The sequence below is a fragment of the Coturnix japonica genome, chromosome 20 (genome assembly GCF_001577835.2).
Source record: "Coturnix japonica isolate 7356 chromosome 20, Coturnix japonica 2.1, whole genome shotgun sequence".
In the NCBI taxonomy this organism is placed as follows: Eukaryota; Metazoa; Chordata; class Aves; order Galliformes; family Phasianidae; genus Coturnix; species Coturnix japonica.
This window is the reverse complement of record NC_029535.1, coordinates 8388125-8405883: the sequence shown is the minus strand read 5'-3', so window position 1 is coordinate 8405883 and position 17759 is coordinate 8388125. Positions and strand designations below refer to the sequence as shown.

The 17759-nt window shown below is 55.3% G+C and overlaps 2 protein-coding genes across 3 annotated transcripts; one reads left to right on the top strand and one right to left on the bottom strand.

Moving 5' to 3' along the window:
• The first annotated feature begins 162 nt into the window (after window positions 1-162).
• On the top strand, window positions 163-3108 carry LOC107323026 (transcription elongation factor A protein 2). Its single transcript, XM_015881714.1, has 3 exons — window positions 163-329; window positions 2131-2202; window positions 2793-3108. The coding sequence occupies exons 1-3, from the start codon at window positions 186-188 to the stop codon at window positions 2799-2801; spliced, it is 225 nt and encodes a 74-aa protein (XP_015737200.1). The 5' UTR covers window positions 163-185; the 3' UTR covers window positions 2802-3108.
• A 3345-nt stretch (window positions 3109-6453) lies between these two features.
• LOC107323028 (regulator of G-protein signaling 19-like) lies at window positions 6454-16905 on the bottom strand. Of its 2 annotated transcripts, XM_015881716.2 has the most exons (6): window positions 16750-16905; window positions 9668-9801; window positions 9262-9398; window positions 8048-8122; window positions 7153-7387; window positions 6454-6764 (listed from the first exon to the last, which is right to left on the bottom strand). In XM_015881716.2, exons 3-6 carry the CDS (start codon window positions 9360-9362, stop codon window positions 6576-6578), a joined length of 600 nt encoding a protein of 199 aa, XP_015737202.2. In that variant the 5' UTR covers window positions 9363-9398; window positions 9668-9801; window positions 16750-16905; the 3' UTR covers window positions 6454-6575. The 2 variants fall into 2 exon arrangements, with proteins under 2 accessions (XP_015737202.2, XP_032304497.1); XM_032448606.1 differs by lacking the exons at window positions 9668-9801; window positions 16750-16905 and having other exon boundaries at window positions 8048-8121; window positions 9262-9367.
• Between the last annotated feature and the right edge of the window lie 854 nt (window positions 16906-17759).

The following is a 17759-nucleotide window of genomic DNA, read 5'->3' as shown; positions in this document are numbered from 1 at the left end:
GCTGGCAGTGGTGATTGTAATGTGGAGATTGCTCTGAAGTTCCATCGGAGCATCCCAGGGGTCTGGATATGAACAAGTAACTGAAAGTGAAAAGCCATCTGTTAGGCTGTTCTCTCCTGCTGACTCTCTTGAATGTGGTGGTAAAACTGGACAGATGTGACTTTATTGCTTTTTTTTGAAAGGAAATGGCCAGTAATGAGCTGAAAGAGATTAGGAAAGCCATGACGAAAGAAGCGATCCGGGAGCATCAGATGGCCAAGACAGGAGGGACGCAGACAGACCTCTTCACCTGTGGGAAATGCAAGAAGAAGAACTGCACCTACACCCAGGTTAGGCTTCCTGCTCCCCCAGCCTCCCTGGCATTGAGCTCTGCACAGGAAACGATCTGTCATGGTCTGGAGGTCTCACTGCTTCTCAGCACGCCATGCAGCATGGCAGAAACTTTGCTGCTGGTGGGGAGAAGCTTTTGGCATGCTCAGTGCTCTCTAAAATACAGCACTGATGGTTTTGGGGGCATCTTTTGTTGGAGCTTGTGTAACTTCGTGCAAATGCTGCTCTATGGAAGAGCTGGGCTTGTGCAGTGCCAAGGAATGTCACACTAAGAGTGTGTCAGTGCTGCTTGCTGAGCATCTTGGGGGAGCTGCATGTTGAAAGTAGGTGCAGGGAATGTGGAGGTTCAGGAAAAGGAGGAGTGGGTTGTATAGAAGAAAGATGGCAGAAACTAAAGTAGGCACGTGGATGGTATTAGAAGCACAAATTAACCATGTAGGTTAGTTGTGGATGAACAAATCCAAACTTGTTTGAAATAAAAGCATTAAAGAGGTGAAATTATTAGTAAGGAATAAGTGAAACAGTGGTGAGAGGCCTAGCTCTGAGCATGGCCCAGTAAGTTGGCTTGCAGAGCTGCCTCATTTGTGTTGGCAGTGTGTGGAACTCAAGCTTCACTTGTAAGCTGGAGTCTGACTGCTTGGAATTGGGGCAGGTCACGGCAGTGTCTTCTAAATAGAGATAATCAGAACACACTGGCATTGGTGTGCTCTATGCCTGAGGTAGGTGAACTGGCATTTATGAAAGCATTCAGAGCCAGGCAGTAACATTGGATGAGAATTACAGAGCTCAGCTATCTGGTGTTCTTGAGGAACGTGTTTAGTTTGCACCACGCAAATGCTGCGCCTCTTGCATGTTAGGTAATTACACATGTAGATCACCATAATTACCCCCTTGGCATAGTTCTTCTGTCTGATTTGCTCAGGGAGTGCCAATATTTTGGTGCCTTGTGGAACTCAAATGCCATGAAAATCTGATTATATTTTTTTTTTCTTAGCAAACTATGTGTTTCTGGCAAGGGCTGGCCACATCTGGGTTAGATATCAGTTCTTTAATGACTCAAATAGAAAGCAGACTGGAAATGTGCAGAACCTGGTAACCCAGAGTATATTTCTGTGAGGCCAGGACGCAGGACTGGTCTGTAAAAGGGAATGGCTTGAGTGCTTTTTTATGTGTTCCTGTGGAGCACGTGCTTGATGGGCTGAGGGTTTTGTAGTCTCCCAGCCAGCTGCATCCCTTCCCGGGGTGCAGCACGGCTGTGGCTGTGTGTGCTGCCAAAGCCACCCACAAAGAACGAGGGGTGAGGAGGGAAGGCTGCTGCCCCAAAACCAGTTGCTCAGATGGTGTCAGGACTGTTAGGCAGTGCCTCCTCAACTGTGTCTGGTGAGGTATCCTCCAGTTCCTATCAGTGGCCTTTCAGTGTTAGAGCTTTCAGCTGCTCTGGTGTTTACCCACTGTGCCCCGGGCGTGCTGGCAGGCAGCTGTTGATGATGCTTGTCTAATTTGCTGTAATATAAGCAGACACCGTGAAGCTTGGTTTAGCTGCAGGATCTGCAAGTCTCCTAAGGGTCTCAGAACATGTGTGTGGATGTGTAAATTTGTGTGTAAAACAATAACCAGATTCATTTTACAGGGAGGTTCTTTGCACTCCCAACCCTTGATGTCTTGATTTCTGACAGTGTGACCAGATGGCCAGCATGAATCCCTTGGTTGCTGGGGGGGGGAGCAAGGAGCTGCTTTGTGACCCATGTTGTAAGGTTGCATACAATGCTCAGCTCCCCTTTCCTTTGTATCCTCCCCCAGGTGCAGACCCGCAGCTCCGATGAACCCATGACCACCTTCGTCGTGTGCAACGAGTGTGGGAATCGCTGGAAGGTAGCACACCAAGGATATTACTGGCACTGAGGGGTGTTAAGGGTAGCTCTACCCACGGTGCTGCAGATGCTTAGCTGCTCTCCTCAGATGTGCTTGCCAAATGCTGGCTGGCTGTAGCGAGTGATCTTTTCCTCCCAGCACAGAGGCAAGAGCTCCTGGGTTCATCCCATCTCTGCAGACCAGCTGGGGCTGTGTCTCACTTTTCATTCCCTCTCTCCTTCCTCACATTCCCTCTTCTGCCATGACCGGTTTCACAGTGCTTTTCATGCTCCCGCTGCCACCCAAGAGATGGTGGTGATGACATTGTGTAGGATTTTAAAGCTGCTTTTATATACTGTGTGCAGAGCTCGGATGTGAGCAGAAATGGCACCACTACAGAGTGCCAGAGCCACAGCTGAGAGATTCAAATAGGAGCTCCATTTAGCCCTTAGTGTGGGGACTGAGCCCTGCCTCCCTAGGATCCCCGAGCCCTTGCCTGCTTCAGAAACAAGACCATCACCCAGATCCTTATCTTCTAGGCAGAAAGCGCATGACCTGCAACTCCCTTAGTGAGGTTTTCTAATCGGGGTTTAAACTCCCTTCTCTTGCAGTTCTGCTGATATGTGCCATGGCCCAAGAGCGGCAGCCAAACGCAGATCTGAGTGCAACCTCCATACGCCAGCTCCCACGGCAATTGTGTATTGTGTCCCAAGTGAGTTTGCATTGTCACACGTACTGAGAGAGCAGCTGCAGGGAGGCCTGCCTCTCTGTTTGGGCCTCGGTGGAGAGCCACAGTAGTGGGCTGACAGTGGCAGGAGAGCTCACTAAACACACTTAGTCATTATTTTTCTCATCTAAGCGAGTATGGTCACTTTTTCTTCAAAACTAATATTAAACATTTTTGTCAGTTTCTGACTTTTATTTGAACTGCATGTGTACAGCACTTTGCATTTCTTGTAGGGCTGCATAGGGGCTCAGAGAATGGTATATGGATGGGTGAAGACTGATCACTCCCGGACCATGAGACAGCAGAAAGCTGTTTGTAGGTGGACCATCAGTGTGTGAAAACTTGCTTCTAGCCAACTCTTAAAAGTTGGAACATTGAGCTGAATCCTGGTGTGGCTGGGTAGCAATCCTGGCTCTCCTTACCAGGCTGAGACCCATTGACAGAACAGAACTTTTGGGGCACTTGATGACATGCAGCTGTTAAGAACAGTTGGATGGTGTGGCATTCTTGTCAGTTTTGCATGGTGTGAGATAGCTTGTGAGATCATGTCTTTAAACACCAACAGCACAGGCTGCTGCAGAGATGATATCAATAATGCTGCTCTCCACATTGTAACAGACTGAAAACAAGGTGACTCCAGCCACCAGAAAAACCAAGTGGTTGATTTGGAGGAGCAGGGCAAGGAGACCCGAACAGCCAGGAGCTCCCTTAACATCTGGTTTGGCAGGAGGAGCCCAGCAGATCGTTGCTGTTCCTGCTGAATGAGCTGCTCCCCCTGGCTGTCTGCTCCTGATTGCCATTGCAGGGAATGTTTGAGGTGAGCTTGTAGCTGGTGCTTGCAAGGGGAATGAGATGAAGAAAGTTGGTTGCAAAAGCAAGCTTCAAGTGTGAGCTCTGGAGATGTGACTTTGGTGGGGACCTGCAGGACCAGGCTGGTGGGAGGATAACTGCAGCCTGCCTTTCCTTTCAGTAGTGTTTGATCTTGCTCTAAGACTTAGAACCCTTCTTTTCTTCTGGGTTTCCTGGCTTCTAGCTGAGGTGATGCAGCATTCCAGGGACCCCCTTGTATGGTCACTTCTGCTCTTGTCCTCATAAGCAGTACAGGGGCATTTGCAGTCACATCAATGGGATTGCTCCCCTGTTTCAGAGTGAAAAAGCAAGCATTTCCATTGGCTTTTCAGCCTGCCAGACAGCAGACATTCAGCAGAGACCTTGGAGATGTTGAGAGGGGAGTAAGCAGCCACATGAAAGTGACGGGAAACGTGCTTGCAGCCCCTTTGAGAGCTGTGTTCCTCTCGAGGCACTGATCCCAACAGGATCCTTTGCTCAAGGCTTTCACTTGATGGGGTGCAGCCAAGTCTCCCAAGAAGGAAAAGATTCAAAGATGCTGACAACTTGTTAAGCCTCACGAGTCTTGCAGCGGATGGGATTATTCAAGCCAGGCTTGAGAGGGAACAGTGTCCTCACAGTAATGCTTTAAAAACCCCTTCAGGATATAAAACCAAAGCTGGCCAAGGCACTCTGGCTCGTGCACTGTGAACAGGAGCCAGCTCATTACCAGTTGCTGTTGCTTTTCTTCTTGTGTTAATGTAAGGAGAGGAGCGGAGCCTGAGTGCAATCTTAAATTTGCATATGGAGATTGAGAAACAAAAGGAGCTCCTCCAAAGCTGCAGGATAGCACCTTGCCTTGTGGCATTCTGCTGTGCTTCTGGAGCAGCCAGTGGGTAGAAAGCCATGGGATTAAAAAGGGATGGAAACTGACTGACAGGATGCTTAAGTGCTAGGATGGTGAGCAAGAGATGACACAGCTTACCTGGTGATAGTGGGTCTGTGTGGGTCTGGCACCTTGGTGGGGGGTCCAACCAGTCTGCTGTGCTCCTGGACAGCTTTGGGAATGCTCTGCAAACCCAAACGTGAAGGTAAGATCTCGGTAATGCAGGCTGTGGTGCTGGAGGGTAAGGGGGGCTATCACAGTGCTGGCTCTGCTCAGTGCCTGCAGAGAAACCAGTGTGCTGCACCTCCGTGCCAGGGCTTCTGCTGCTTAGCATCACTCATTAGCTGCTTAGCATCACTTGTTAGCACTGTCGCACTTCCATCACTCGAGGTACAAGCAGGAGGAGCACCCTGGGCTGTGAAGTTGTTGCTTTGCTGCTTCTCTCTTGGTTCTTAATGGCTTCTTGGCACAGGACCGGAGCTGCCCCTGCTGTGGGAGCTTGTCTGACCCACTGGGTTTGCAAGGGGCTCTGGGAGCACTAAGAACCAAATAATAGAAATACCAACATTCCTGAGCAAACGAACCCGCTCTGTTCTCTCTCAAAAACTACATTTTCTTGAGTTGCGTTTCCAGCTTTGGCAAAAGAGAACTCGATTTTACTGACACGAATTTCCACTCTATGGCGCCACCAGGAAGGAAACAAACAAGAAAAAAAGAGCGGAGAGTTTGTTTGTTTAAAAAAATATCTTCAATAAAAAGAACTCGTGCTCTTTTCTTTTCCTGTAAGGGATTTGGGGGGGGGGCTGTTCTGCACCAGAGCCCTTCCAGACCTTCCCAAAGCCTGTATGGCTCCTGCTGGGCCTACAGTGTTGGCTGTGTGTCAGCACAAGGGTAGGGGCTGCTGGCAGTAACGTTGCAATGCTGGGAGCTGGGCCCATGGTAAACAACTCTTCGTGCCATACAAAAATACACAGATATGATATATCTTTTTTTTTTCCCCCCTGTGACATTTCCCATTGCACACAGAGCCCTGCTCGGTGCCAAGCTCCTCCTGCAGGATGAAGGCAGAGCCCAGTGCTTGTGCTGGGGAAGGTACAGCCCAGCTAAAACCCTTTTGGGGTTCTGCTGACTGCATTGCCCTTACTGATGTTCTCATAGGGTTTGCTGCACTGAGGATGCAGGATGCTCTTGTGTTTGGGGTAATGAGTGCATGGATCAGTCCTGCTGTCTGAGCAGGGCCCCCCCCCAGCACTGGGGCTGCATTTGACGGCTGCCTCCCTCTGCTCCCCAGCAGGTTGTATATGGGACATCATTCCTCCTCCTGCTGCAGCAGTGTGGGCTGCCTGGGGGTGTCCCTGGATCTGTTGGGGCTGCTTTAAACAGACGGAGCGATGTAAACCCGATGTGTTTTTATATATACAACAGGCGCTCCATCAACACCCCCCCTCCCCAGTTCCATTCCCCCCCACCCCCATAATGAAATCCAACCAAAAAAAAAAAAAAAAAAACCAACAAAAAAAAACACCTTTTAAAATAAAAAGTTCCGAAACCAACCAAACAACAACTGACTTCCCTCCCCACCCCCCCACCTTGAAAAAGAGAAACAAAACCTGCAGAACAAAACGTGCCCCCCAAAGGGGTCTCAGGTGGGAAACGGGGACGTGCTGTATCCCCGGGTGTGGTGGACAAGGGATAAAGTGACCTCTTCAAAAGTGGGTGCAGCCCTGGGGGGGGGCTGAGCCCTGGGCACCCCCCTCTGCCTCCAGCCGGGATGGGGTTCAGTAGTACGAGCCCGGGGCTGAGCCGTCGCGGTGCCCCCACCCCAGGGACAGCCCTGAGAGCGAGGGCTCACAGGTAAAAAGCTAAAAACGGGGGGTGGGGGGTGAAGGAGAGCCGGGCTGTGCGCCCCCCCCCCCTCCTGGTGCCGCGTCCCCGCCGGTGTCCCCACGGCCTTTAGGACTCCGAGGAGGAGCGGGAGACGTTCTGGAGCAGCGATTTGTATATGGCAGAGTTCAGGAAGCGAGGGTAGGAGTCTCTGTGCATCAGCGTGTAAATCTGGAGCTGAGCGTCGTCGAAGGTGTGCGAGGACGGCTCCTGCATCTTCCGATTGATCACCTCCCGCACCCGAGAATCCAGGCTCACCTGGGCGAGAAATGAGGGAGAAATGGGCGGTGGGACCACAGCGATGAGCCCCCAACCCCGGGTACAGCCCCGCACGGTACGGAGCGGGGTTGCGGTGTCCCCCGCAGCCGCATCATCTCGGCACGATGGTGCCCTCGTGAGGTTTCGGCCCCGCAGCACAACCCCGGAACGCGAGGAACTTCGGGGACAGACAGGATGGGGATGTAGCTGGGTACCAACATCCTTCCGATGCCATCCCGTTGGATTTAGGGACATAGCACCGTGACCATCCCTCCGGTACCCCCAACACTGTGCACCTGGGTGTCGTTTCCCTAAGAACCCACCCCCAAACCTCCACTTAAACCACAGAAATGGACCAAAACCTTCCCGGATCATTTGTGCCACGTACTTCCTTGGGTGAGAGGATGGAGATGTAGTCCTCATAGATGGTCCTGGCCTTCTCATCGATGGTGTGTTTGTTGCATTCGGTTTTGAGCTCCTCGCACGCCAACCAGAAGAGCATGTTCTCCTCACTGTATTCAGTCCTCAAGAACTCCCGGAAGACGTTGCGACCCGCCGGGCTCTTCATCAGCTTGTCAAAGGACTGAGCCCAGCCCCGAACCTCCTCCGTGGTGGGTTTGGAGCTGTGGGGTCAGCGGGGTGGGAAGCAAAGGGAAGGTGTTACAGCTGGAGTACAGTGCTGGATATGGGATGGGATGGGGCCAGGTTTATTTCACTGTATCCATCCCCCAGAACAAGGAGTGCACAGGGATGATCCCAGCTCTGAGCCATCCCAGGGGGAATGCTCCCAAACATCCCCTGTGCTCGTGCTCTTGCTCAGGCTCTGTTCATTATGGAGCTCCTGGAGATCTCCATAAGTGCCCATGGGGTTTGTCCCGGCTCTGCTCAGCCAGGCCACAGGTTAAAAGTGAATTCCACCAAAGGGGAATTATGCTGCTGGCTCTGCACATACCCAGGAGGGCACAAACCCCTTCCTGTGCTGACCATGCACCAGCGCTGACTGTTGGGGGAGCAAAATCCTAATCACTAAAGCAAGGCAGGAGCCATCATTACCACTGGCTAATGAATGCATCTGATCCCTGGCACTAGCAGAGCACCCATGGCTGAGCTGTGTGCTCATTTCCAAGGCAGTGGATGCTCAGAGCCCCCACATATCCCTCCAAGCAGAGAGGCTGTGAACGGCTCCCTGTGCCATGCCATGAGATGCTGCGCCATGAGATGCCGTGCCATGAGATGCCGTGCCATGAGATGCCGTGCCATGCACCCGGTGTCCCCGCACTCACCACGCTTCACAGTTTGGGATGGTCTCCAGTTTGGTCTCCCGGGACGCCCTCCACGCTCGCTCCCGGTCCTCGTTCCTAACGTGGAGATGGAAAGGTAGTAATGGGTGGTGGGACACGGGGCTGCAGCCCCACCTCACCCTGACCCCGCTACCTCCTGCCCATCAAACTCCCTTTGTAGGCACCCACATCCCACACCTCTGTTCCTTCCCTTCCTTTGTGCAATTCCGCCCTGACCACGCAGCGATGTTTCCTGCACTGCTGTGCCAACATGCACCGTGCCACCCAGCACCAATACATTGCTGCAGGGCACCGTGCTGTGCTATCACCTCCTCCAGCTGCCAGCAGGGCTCAGCCCACGCAGGAAGCAGACGGCAGGGACAGAATTAGGAAGACAAAAGTGCCGGATCCTGCACTTGGTGCAGCCACGACGCACAGCACCAGCACCGCCTGCAGGCAACAACTGCAGCACCGATGTCTCCTGTTCCCCCCATCCTCAGCCTTGTGCTGCAATAGGAAAGCGGCCTCCAGCCAACTTCCCCCAGGCCCACCAATTTCGGAGCTGGGCTCCGACCGCAGAGCTTCCTGCTTGCAACACTGGCCCTGGCTGCAATCCTGGGTTTAGCCCTCAGAGCAGCAGCTGGGCTGGGCACAGGGCTCAGTGCATGATGCATCCGAATCTGGGATTGCATTGCACCATCCTCGATTGCTTCTGCTCCCAAAGTCCTGCAGATGACCAGGTGGGACACGGGTGGGTGTTGTGCTGCTCTCAGTCCTTGTTGCATTGTTACATTCTATGATTCATTTGAGGAAACAAAGCTGGATCAGGAGAATGGGGCTCCAAGAGCAGGGCCTTGCACAGTGATGATGCATCAGTGCTGCGCTTGGTCCCTGGGTTTGTTCAGCTCCAGGTCTGGATGATCCTCTGGGTTCAATGCCGTCAGTAGCTGCAGAACCCAACACTGCAGCGGTGCACAAAGCTGTCAGCAATCTCACAATGTGTTGATGCTGAGAGCAGGTTAACTCTCCAAAACCTGATATATGGGCACCCCTGAGATAAGGTGAGTGGGGACGGCTCCATCCCAGCTGTGCTCCTGCACTGCTGCCCATGGTGCTGTGCCCAAAGGGACCCCATCATGCAGCTCCAGCTGCACCCACACCTCGGTGCTGCACCAGCCACGTGGGACCAAAGTGCTGCTCGTGTAACACGTGCTTACCATGAGCAACTGCAGCAGCAGCACCAGCAGAAGCAGCAGGCGTTGGGGCGGTGGTTGCTGGCGGGTTGCACCGTTGTCGGAGAAGTCTCATGCCGGGACATCGGAAGGGGTGGCTCTGCGGACGCGGGTCCTGCGTACTGCAAGGCAGGAGGGAATGGAGAGCAGTGGGTGAGCAGAGGATAGGCAACCAACCTGGCTCCCCCCACCTCAAGAAGCAGCATTAGGGTCCAAGGGGCATCCAAGGGGCTGAGGTCTTCCCTCTGCTCTAGGTGACACACTGTCCCCATGCGTCCTCCTCTCCAGACCTCACAGAGGTGACCAAGGGACCCTCTCACTGTGGTTTGCTGTGCTTTATTTGCACTCCCCTCCCTGTCCCCCATTGCTCCCAGCCCTGTTTCCATCTCACCTGCGTCCCAGCCTCATACACGGTGGCCGTGGGTGGGTCGTGCTCCAGGGGTTCTTCTGCTGCTCGCTGCTGCTCCCAGGCTGCGGGTGACCCGAGCAGCCCGGTTAGCGTTCCTGCAGCCGCACGGCTGGAGCCTGCAACAGGCAAATGGAGTGGCACCATGTTACCACCATGGTGAGCATGGACCCTGCGTGGGAGCATCCGGGGAAGGGCTGTGCCATGCTGGGAAGAGCCCTGTGCAGGCTGGGGTAATGCAGGCAGACATTGGTGCAAGAAAAGGAAGTGAGAAGGAAAGGAGGAGGGGAGGGTACGGCAGTGGGCTGCCCCTCGCTGCTCTCTGACCCTGCTCTTGCTTTGCTGGCAGTGTGACAGTGTGGCACTCATAGGGTCCCCCCACTGTTTGGGGACTGCTTACTCCATGCTGGATGCTCCAAACCCCAGCTCTGCCCTGCAGGGATTGGGCACAGTCCACGGTCAGTGTTCAGCCTCGCACAGCTGTGCCCCATACCACTGCTAGGCACCATGAAGGCATTTAGGTTCAGGACAGGGAAGTCAGAGCTGCTCCACGGCATCATGTGAGTGGAAGGAAACGAGGGAAGTTCTCAACTCCCAGCACTACACCCAAACTCTGTGCCAAGTGTTGGCCAGGCTCAGAGCTCTGCAGAGCTCAGTGGCCCCGACTGCACCTGCTCCATTCCCGTCCTGCAGTGGAAATGCTCCTTGTCCCATTGCCCCAGGTCACCATCCTGCTGCAGAGCCAGGACCTGGGATGTGCATCCCAGCAGGGCACAGGCTGAACAGGGGATGCTGGTGGAGCAGGTTTGGATCCACGCACAACAGGGACAAGGACCGGGGACTGTGGTCTCCTGCTGCAAGCTCCTCTCCCTGGCCCCTGAAGCCCTCCTGCTGGTTCCCTGCACTCCTGCAGGAACTAAAAAGGAGAGAGTCTGTGCTTCTCTCCCAATTGTCCCTATTTATAGCCCCGAGTGCTGGCAGGATGGCTGTGACCTTGTCACCCCGCTCGGCAGCAGCTCTGCGCCCTCAGACAGCACTGTTGGCAGGTGCATTGCAGAATTCTTGTTCTCCCCTTTGCTTTCCTTCCCTCGTACCAACCAACCTCATCCTCAATGGCTGCACAGGCAACAAAATCCCACAGCAAATCCTAGTGGTCCCTTGGTGTTCATTACAGCAATGGTGTGACAAGGGGAAAAACACAAAGGAACCATGCTGGGTCCCCTCCTGCTGCATCGCACCGTGCTGAATGCAAAGGCAGGGAAGGCTCTTATGCAGCACTGGAGCACAGAGCACGGGGTGCCCAAGAGATGGGGACGTGGTTATGGAGCGTGGCAGTGCTGCAGTGCTGGGGCCACTGGAACAGCAGATCAGGAAGCAGAACCACACAGAGCCAGAGCCCATGGGGAGGTGTGGGTGTGCACGAGACTGCGAAAAGAGGAAGGAGGAGGACAGGGGATGTTTCCTAAACACATACACAAGGCAGCCCCATAGCCCCCACCCAGCCCCATTGCCCTGTGGTGCTGCCCCACACTCACTGACGTAGCTGCTACACACAGCCTTGGAGTCCTCATATTCCAGGCACCCCTGTGCCATGTCCTGCCAGCTCCCACACCCACATCCCCACTGAGCTCTTCCCATCTGATCATGGTGCAACAGGGATAGGGCTGTGCCACCCCAGTGCACATCACTGAGCCCCCACGCAGCTGGACAGGGAGGATGCATCCATTACTTTGGAAGGGAAACATCCCCTTCCCCAGAGTGGCTGCTGGATCCCAGCACCCACCAAACACCGTGGATGTCTCAGGCAGCACCGAGGCCATCCCCACACCTGTACCTGTGCTATTCCAGCCATGGCCACGCCGTCAGCACCTGGCTCACGGTGCGCAGCATTGGCTGGGCAGGGAGCTGGGAAGGAAAAGAAGAAAGAGAGAGAAAAGAAAAGAAGCCGAACACATCCTCTGACAGGAAAGGGAGTGGTAAGGGAAGTGGCAAACTCAACTGAAGAGTTCAGACCTTTTTTGGGAAAGCCCCACCAAGGCCACGCTGCTCTGCCCAGCCTCCTGCAGTGTGGGGACACAGCTCTCCTAGGCAGGATGGGGACATCTGGGGTATCACGGGGACACCGTGGGCACACCAACACCAGAGGAACCCATAGAACCAAGGAAGTGGCCATTGCAGCATCACACCCTGTGCAATGCAAGGATCCATCCAGCGGGGTGGTGCCAACACGTGGTGCCCCAGGATCTTCCGGAGTATCACCCACGGGGGAGGAATCGGGCAGCGAGTGGTGGAGCTGTGGAGTGGGGTGGGATGCAGCGTCACTGCAGAGTAGGGCTGCACCCACAGAGCTGTCGGCTGAGAGTGACTCACAAACAAAAGCAACATGTGAGAGAAAAATCGGCCGTGCGACCTCAAGCTTCCTTGATTGAATTTGCCCGCGGGGCTGGAACAGCGGCACAGACACCAGCGGTCACCACTTGGACTGCAGCAAAGGGAGCCCAGAACCAGAGCAGGGTGATGCAGCGTGCACCCATCACCCCAAAACACACCAAAATCCCAACGCCGTGCACCAACCACAGCACACAAAACCCAACGTGGCTGCTCTACCACTGTCCCAGCACTGAGCCCACACCGCCACAGGGGAACTCCACAGGCCCTATGTGAAACCCCTCATGCTTTAGCAGCTCTGCTGCTTTGCAGGGACCCCCCACCAAAAGGGTTTGCCCCATGGGCACAGCTCGGCCCCATGGCCGCCCCCACCCTGCAGTGCACCCAGACACCTGCTGGTGCACAGGAAGTTTTGGGAGCTATTCTTAGACTGCTTTTTTTCTCTCTTTTTTTTTTTTCTCCCTTCCCACTTCAGCAATTAGAACAGACTCTAAAGGTGGGGCTCGAGCCCTCACATTGGGATGGTGTCTGTGGGCACGGGGCAAGCCTGACCCCCATACTGACAGCTGTGCCCAGGATCACAGCCTGATCCAGGACACATCAGCCACATGGGGACCAAAGAGGTGATGATGTGCTGCCCTGCAGCTGCCCTGAGCATGCCCACAAAGTGCCCCTGCACACTGCAGAGGTGGCAGGAGGGAGTAGATGTCTCTGGGAGCCCTGCAGTGATTTCTCCATCAGCCCCAATCCCCAGCGCTGGGTGCTCCTGCACTGAGCATCCTCTGAGCCAAATCCCATTGCACATCCCCCAAACTCCTCACTGCACAGCAGAGAAACCCCCATCCCAACATCCCAAAAGCTCCTCACCAAACATCCCAAAGCTGCCACCATCCCCTCAGCCCCGGCTCTTGCACAGAAATGTGGTTAATTATTTCAGAGCCCCAAAATAGCACCCGCGCCAATCAGCTGGGGGATTTAATAAGGCAAACCCTGACAATTACGTTTCTATTAGTGGAGGTATCGTGGCGTTGTTAAGGCAGACTCCCATTAAGCATTTGGTAATGATCCATGCGAAAGGAGAAAGATCGTGGGGATCAATACCCAGCAGAGGCACAGGGCGAGCAGCAGGAGCATGGGGAGAGGGAAGGAGGGAGGGAAGGGATGAAGCCTTGCTGTGCTGCTGCTCAGGCCGTGGTTTACATCTGGAGCGGTCCCTGAGTAGCTCTGCATCCCTCTGCCAAGCATCCCTGACCCCAGCACCGATGGTGTGCACCAAAATCCCACTTTTGGATGCTGAATACCAGCTTGTATTGGAGCATTACAAGGTCAGGCTGCAGGTAGAGGTCAGGACACTGTGGGCACAGCATGCATGGCATCCCCTCCACTGCCCCATCCCCAAGACAGCCCCTGGGGGACACACATTGGTCACCACAATAGGGATGTTCTGCACTGTCCCATCTGTTACAAGCATTGGGGAGCTCCAACACCGACCCGTGGGTTATTTAAAACCCAACCAAAGGGGAACAAAGTCTGCAGGGTTCGGCTCGGCCACGCGGGGAGGAGCTGGTGGCACAGAGGAAGGAAGCACTGTCACCCTGCATGGCCCCTGTGCCACAGGCACAGCACGCAGCACGGCGTCCCACACCGCCCCACAGCTCTGTCTGTCCTCACCATTCATTTTTGTTGTTTGGCGAGGCCAGCACGAAGCTTTCCTTTCCTTTTCCGGGGTTGCTGCACCTGTTTGCTCTTCTCCTGCCCTTTGCACTGAACCGCCGCGTGGGCATTTGCCTTCTGCAGGAGCCCCCAGTGGGTTCATACAGGAGACAAGAGGGAGGGCAAGGGGAAAACCCAAACCCTGCACCCCAAGCACTTTGCTGGCTCCGTGAGGCCCTTCTATATGGAGCCCCATCTGTAAGCTCAGTGATCCTCACTATCTGTGTCAAGAGCCCCCAGCAGCTCAGCACACAGCAGGTGAGACTGTTTCCTGGGCTGCTCAGAGAACTGGAAGTGCAGCTTGTTTGGAAATCCTACCCTCTGTATTTCCCTCTGTCAGGAATTCCCCCCTTTTTTTTTCATGCCTGTGATGAATATCGATGCTGAAGCCCATAGGATTCCATTGTTCTCCTTGACTCTGCTGCTTCACCAGGGCTAAACCAAAGGCAAGACACTGTGTGGGACAGTAACAGCTCTGGGGCTGCCCCTCGTGTTCCTCCCCACACCCTTGGGTGCACCATGAGCCTGGCTTTGGTCTGAGCTGCATTTATACCCCAAAGCCATTGAATGCTGCATCCCCTGGTGCACGGCTGCCAGCACAAGGGATGGCATGAACACAGCTGCCCCCAGCCATGCACCAGCCATGCAGCTGCAGCAATGCATGCACAGCTGGACTGAAGGCATCCCATCCCTGCTGGAGATCTCGATAAGGCAACTCTGTTCTGCCACTGCTGCAAGGGATTGGAGACTTTCTGAGCACCCCCCGCAGCCCAACAGCCCCACCACAGCCTGCTGGAAATGTGCTCACTGCAACACGGCTCTCCAGCAAAATGCATGAGTGCATGGAGCTGGATGGGAGAGAGATTGGGATCCCTGGGATTGCAGGGGGAGAGAATGGAGAACAGGCAGATCAGCACCACTCCAGTGCCCATCAGTGATGGTAGAGAAGGGAACACGAGGGGTTGTGGCATGGCCAACATGTGGCAAAGCAAAACCAGAATGAATGGAGTGGACACTGCTGGAAATGGGCTGGGAGAGCTGATGGAGTGCCCAGCAATGGACGAGATGCCCACAAGGCTGAGTGCCATGGAGCTGGAGTGGGGATGGTGACGTCCCCCATAGAGCAGCTGCCAGGTCCAGGTTGCAACAGTGTGAGAGCTCAGCACTTTCCCCTCCTGCAGCAGCGTGGGATACCATGCACCGTCCTCTCCATTGGGTGAGAATCGTTACAAGAACAGGGAGCAACATCCAATTTCTCCCCCTCGAATGAAGAAGTAGCTATTAAATAACACACAGAACCAAATGCCTTTAGACCCACCCCCTCCAAACAAGCCTTTGCGATGGAAATGCAGAGACGTGCAGAGACGAAGAAGGAACTGAGTAATAGGAAGCAGCAGTGGGCACGGGGCAACACGGAAGCGGCCACGATCTCAGCACAGAGCTGCACCCCGTTATCAGCCCTGCTGCTGGGGTTCACTGCAAGAAACCACCCAGGGGAAGCACAGACCCCCACCAACATGGCTGAGGGATGGCACACAGACCCCGAATGATGCACGTCCGAGTCACCAAACCTCTGCTTCCCCACTGTAATTCTTCAGAGGTAGAGTTTGTTTAATTGCTGAAGAACACGACTGTATTTTGATTAGCGGCTTTGAGTCATTTGTGGGGAAGGGCTGAGGCGGAGGAGCTTGAAATCCTTGTAGGGAAATCTGATGTGGCTCTGTCCCCTGGGATGTATCCTGAGGTACGTGCCCACAGGGGCAACCCAATGCACAACACATCCACTGGGACAGCAGGCACTGAGAGCACCGGGATGGTGGAGCTGCATCCAGAGGGGAATCAACTCTCCTTGCAGCGGGGAAATCCCTCCCACTCACTTAACACTTTTTGTTGAGTTTCTTAAATAAGGCCATGGATCCGCGCCAGAGCAGCCTCATGGGGAGGGAGGGAGGGAGGGAGCTTCCCGGGGGATCCTCGCTGTGCCCAGGGATGCTGTTGGCCCTCTCCATCCCTCAGCCAAGCTGCCAAGCCCACGTGATGGGCTCGTGTTGGGCGACAGATAGATGATGCTGTGTCCCTACGGGGGAGCCACATCCCGGTCACCGGGTCCTCTGGTCATGAAGTCACCAGATCCCCCTGCCTGGTGCTGGAGGACCCGATGATGGCCGGAGCTCAGGCTCACCCTGACTTCAGCCAACCTTCCCATGCCACATCGAGGTCAGGGCTGCTGGTGGGGTACGGCACCCCCGGCTGCAGGGAGCACAAAGGGGACCCCGCATCCCACAGAGGATGCTCCAGCTCTGCACACCTGTGGATGCAGAGCTGGCCCTGGGGGATGACCACAAAACAGCCCTGCCCCTGGGTTGGGCAAGACCCGGGCGCAGCCATCCCTGCGGCGAGAGGGGGCCCCCGCCTTCCTCCTCCATCCTCCTCCTCCTCGTAGGGGCTCGGGGGCGATGGGGAGGAAGGGGATGAGAGGCGACGAGAAGGGAATCCCCCCCCCAGGCCCGGTGTGCTCCGTGCCCCCGCCCCGCCGAGCATCGCGCACGGGGCCGGTGTCAGGCGGTGACACACGGACACACGGACGCAGCCCTCCCTTTCCATCAGCGCCCCGCGGTGCTCACTGTGTGTGCCCGGAGAAGGGAGGAGGAAAAAGGGGGAGGATGCACAGAAAGGGGGGGATGCGTTGGAAAGGGGAGGAGGAGGGGGGGGAGAAGAGGGAAATCATGGAGAAAAGGGGGATCGTGCAAAAGGAGGGTGCGTGCAGGGGGGAGCGCGCACGTAGGGGCGGAAGGGGGAGCGTGACAAGGATGGGGATGCGAATAGGGTCCGGCTGCAGCATGCGGGGGGGGGCGGGCCGGGCAATACACGGGGGTGGCTGGTCTGTGTCCTCCCCCCCCCTCCCCTCCCTTCCCATCCCCGCCCCAGCCCCCGGCATCCCCCGGGCCGGGCTGTGGGGTACTCACGGGTCAGGCATCCGCGCCGTCGAGCAGCTCCGTCCGCTGCCCCGTGCCCACGGCCGCCGCCCGTGCGCTGCCCCCGGGTTCGGCACCGGAGGGAGAGGGAGAGGCAACGGGAGAGGAGCGGAGCCGAGCGGCTGCACTGCGCACGCGTCCCCCGGCCCCTGCGATTGACTTCCTAAAGCAATTGCAGCTTTGGCACTTCCTCACGTCAAAACACACACACACACACACACATACACGCACACAGAGCCCGGTCCCGTGCACTACACCGGCACCCAGAGCTGCTGTCACCGGCACCTGCACCCAAACCCAAGCTGCGTCCTGCACCACGTACAGGATCTTGCACCAGCACTGTGCACCCAGCACCTTCACAACCCAGCACTGCACACACACATTGAGATCTCACACCCAGCACTGGCACCCCAAACCAGCATCACCCCCAGCATCACCCCCAGACCATCTCTATGGGGGCACAAGGGGGGAAATGCCCCAACTCTGCTCCTCATTGAGGCTTTCCCCAAGTGCCTGGGGAAGGGAAGGAGCTGGAGGCATCCCCTGCTCATTGGGGCTGCTGGGAACAGACTGAGTTTCCCTAAATCACTTTGTTATTATTAATTACAGGGGGGTTGTGCGTTGCTAAAGACAAAGGGCGATAAAACTTTGGGAGAGAAAAGGAGGCATAAAAATTTCATGTTCTCGCCAGGCGGGGAAATTATCCCATTTTATTATTTAAAACCTCATTAAAACCCATTTCCCTGGGAGAAACGACGATCGAACCGCTGCTTATTTCAATCCCTGGGACGTGCACTCTGCTAATATGGGGGGAAGCATTGAGAACAGGGCCTTTGCTGAGCTGCAAACACTGAACGTGGCCCCATCCCATGCAAGCAGCATCTCAGAGCAGAGAGCTCTTCTCCTGCGTGTGCATCTCCTGCCATTTCAACACCTTCCTTGTTGGATTTGCCTATTTTTTCCTGCTTTTCCCCCTCAATCACGGTGCTGACCAGCAGTTT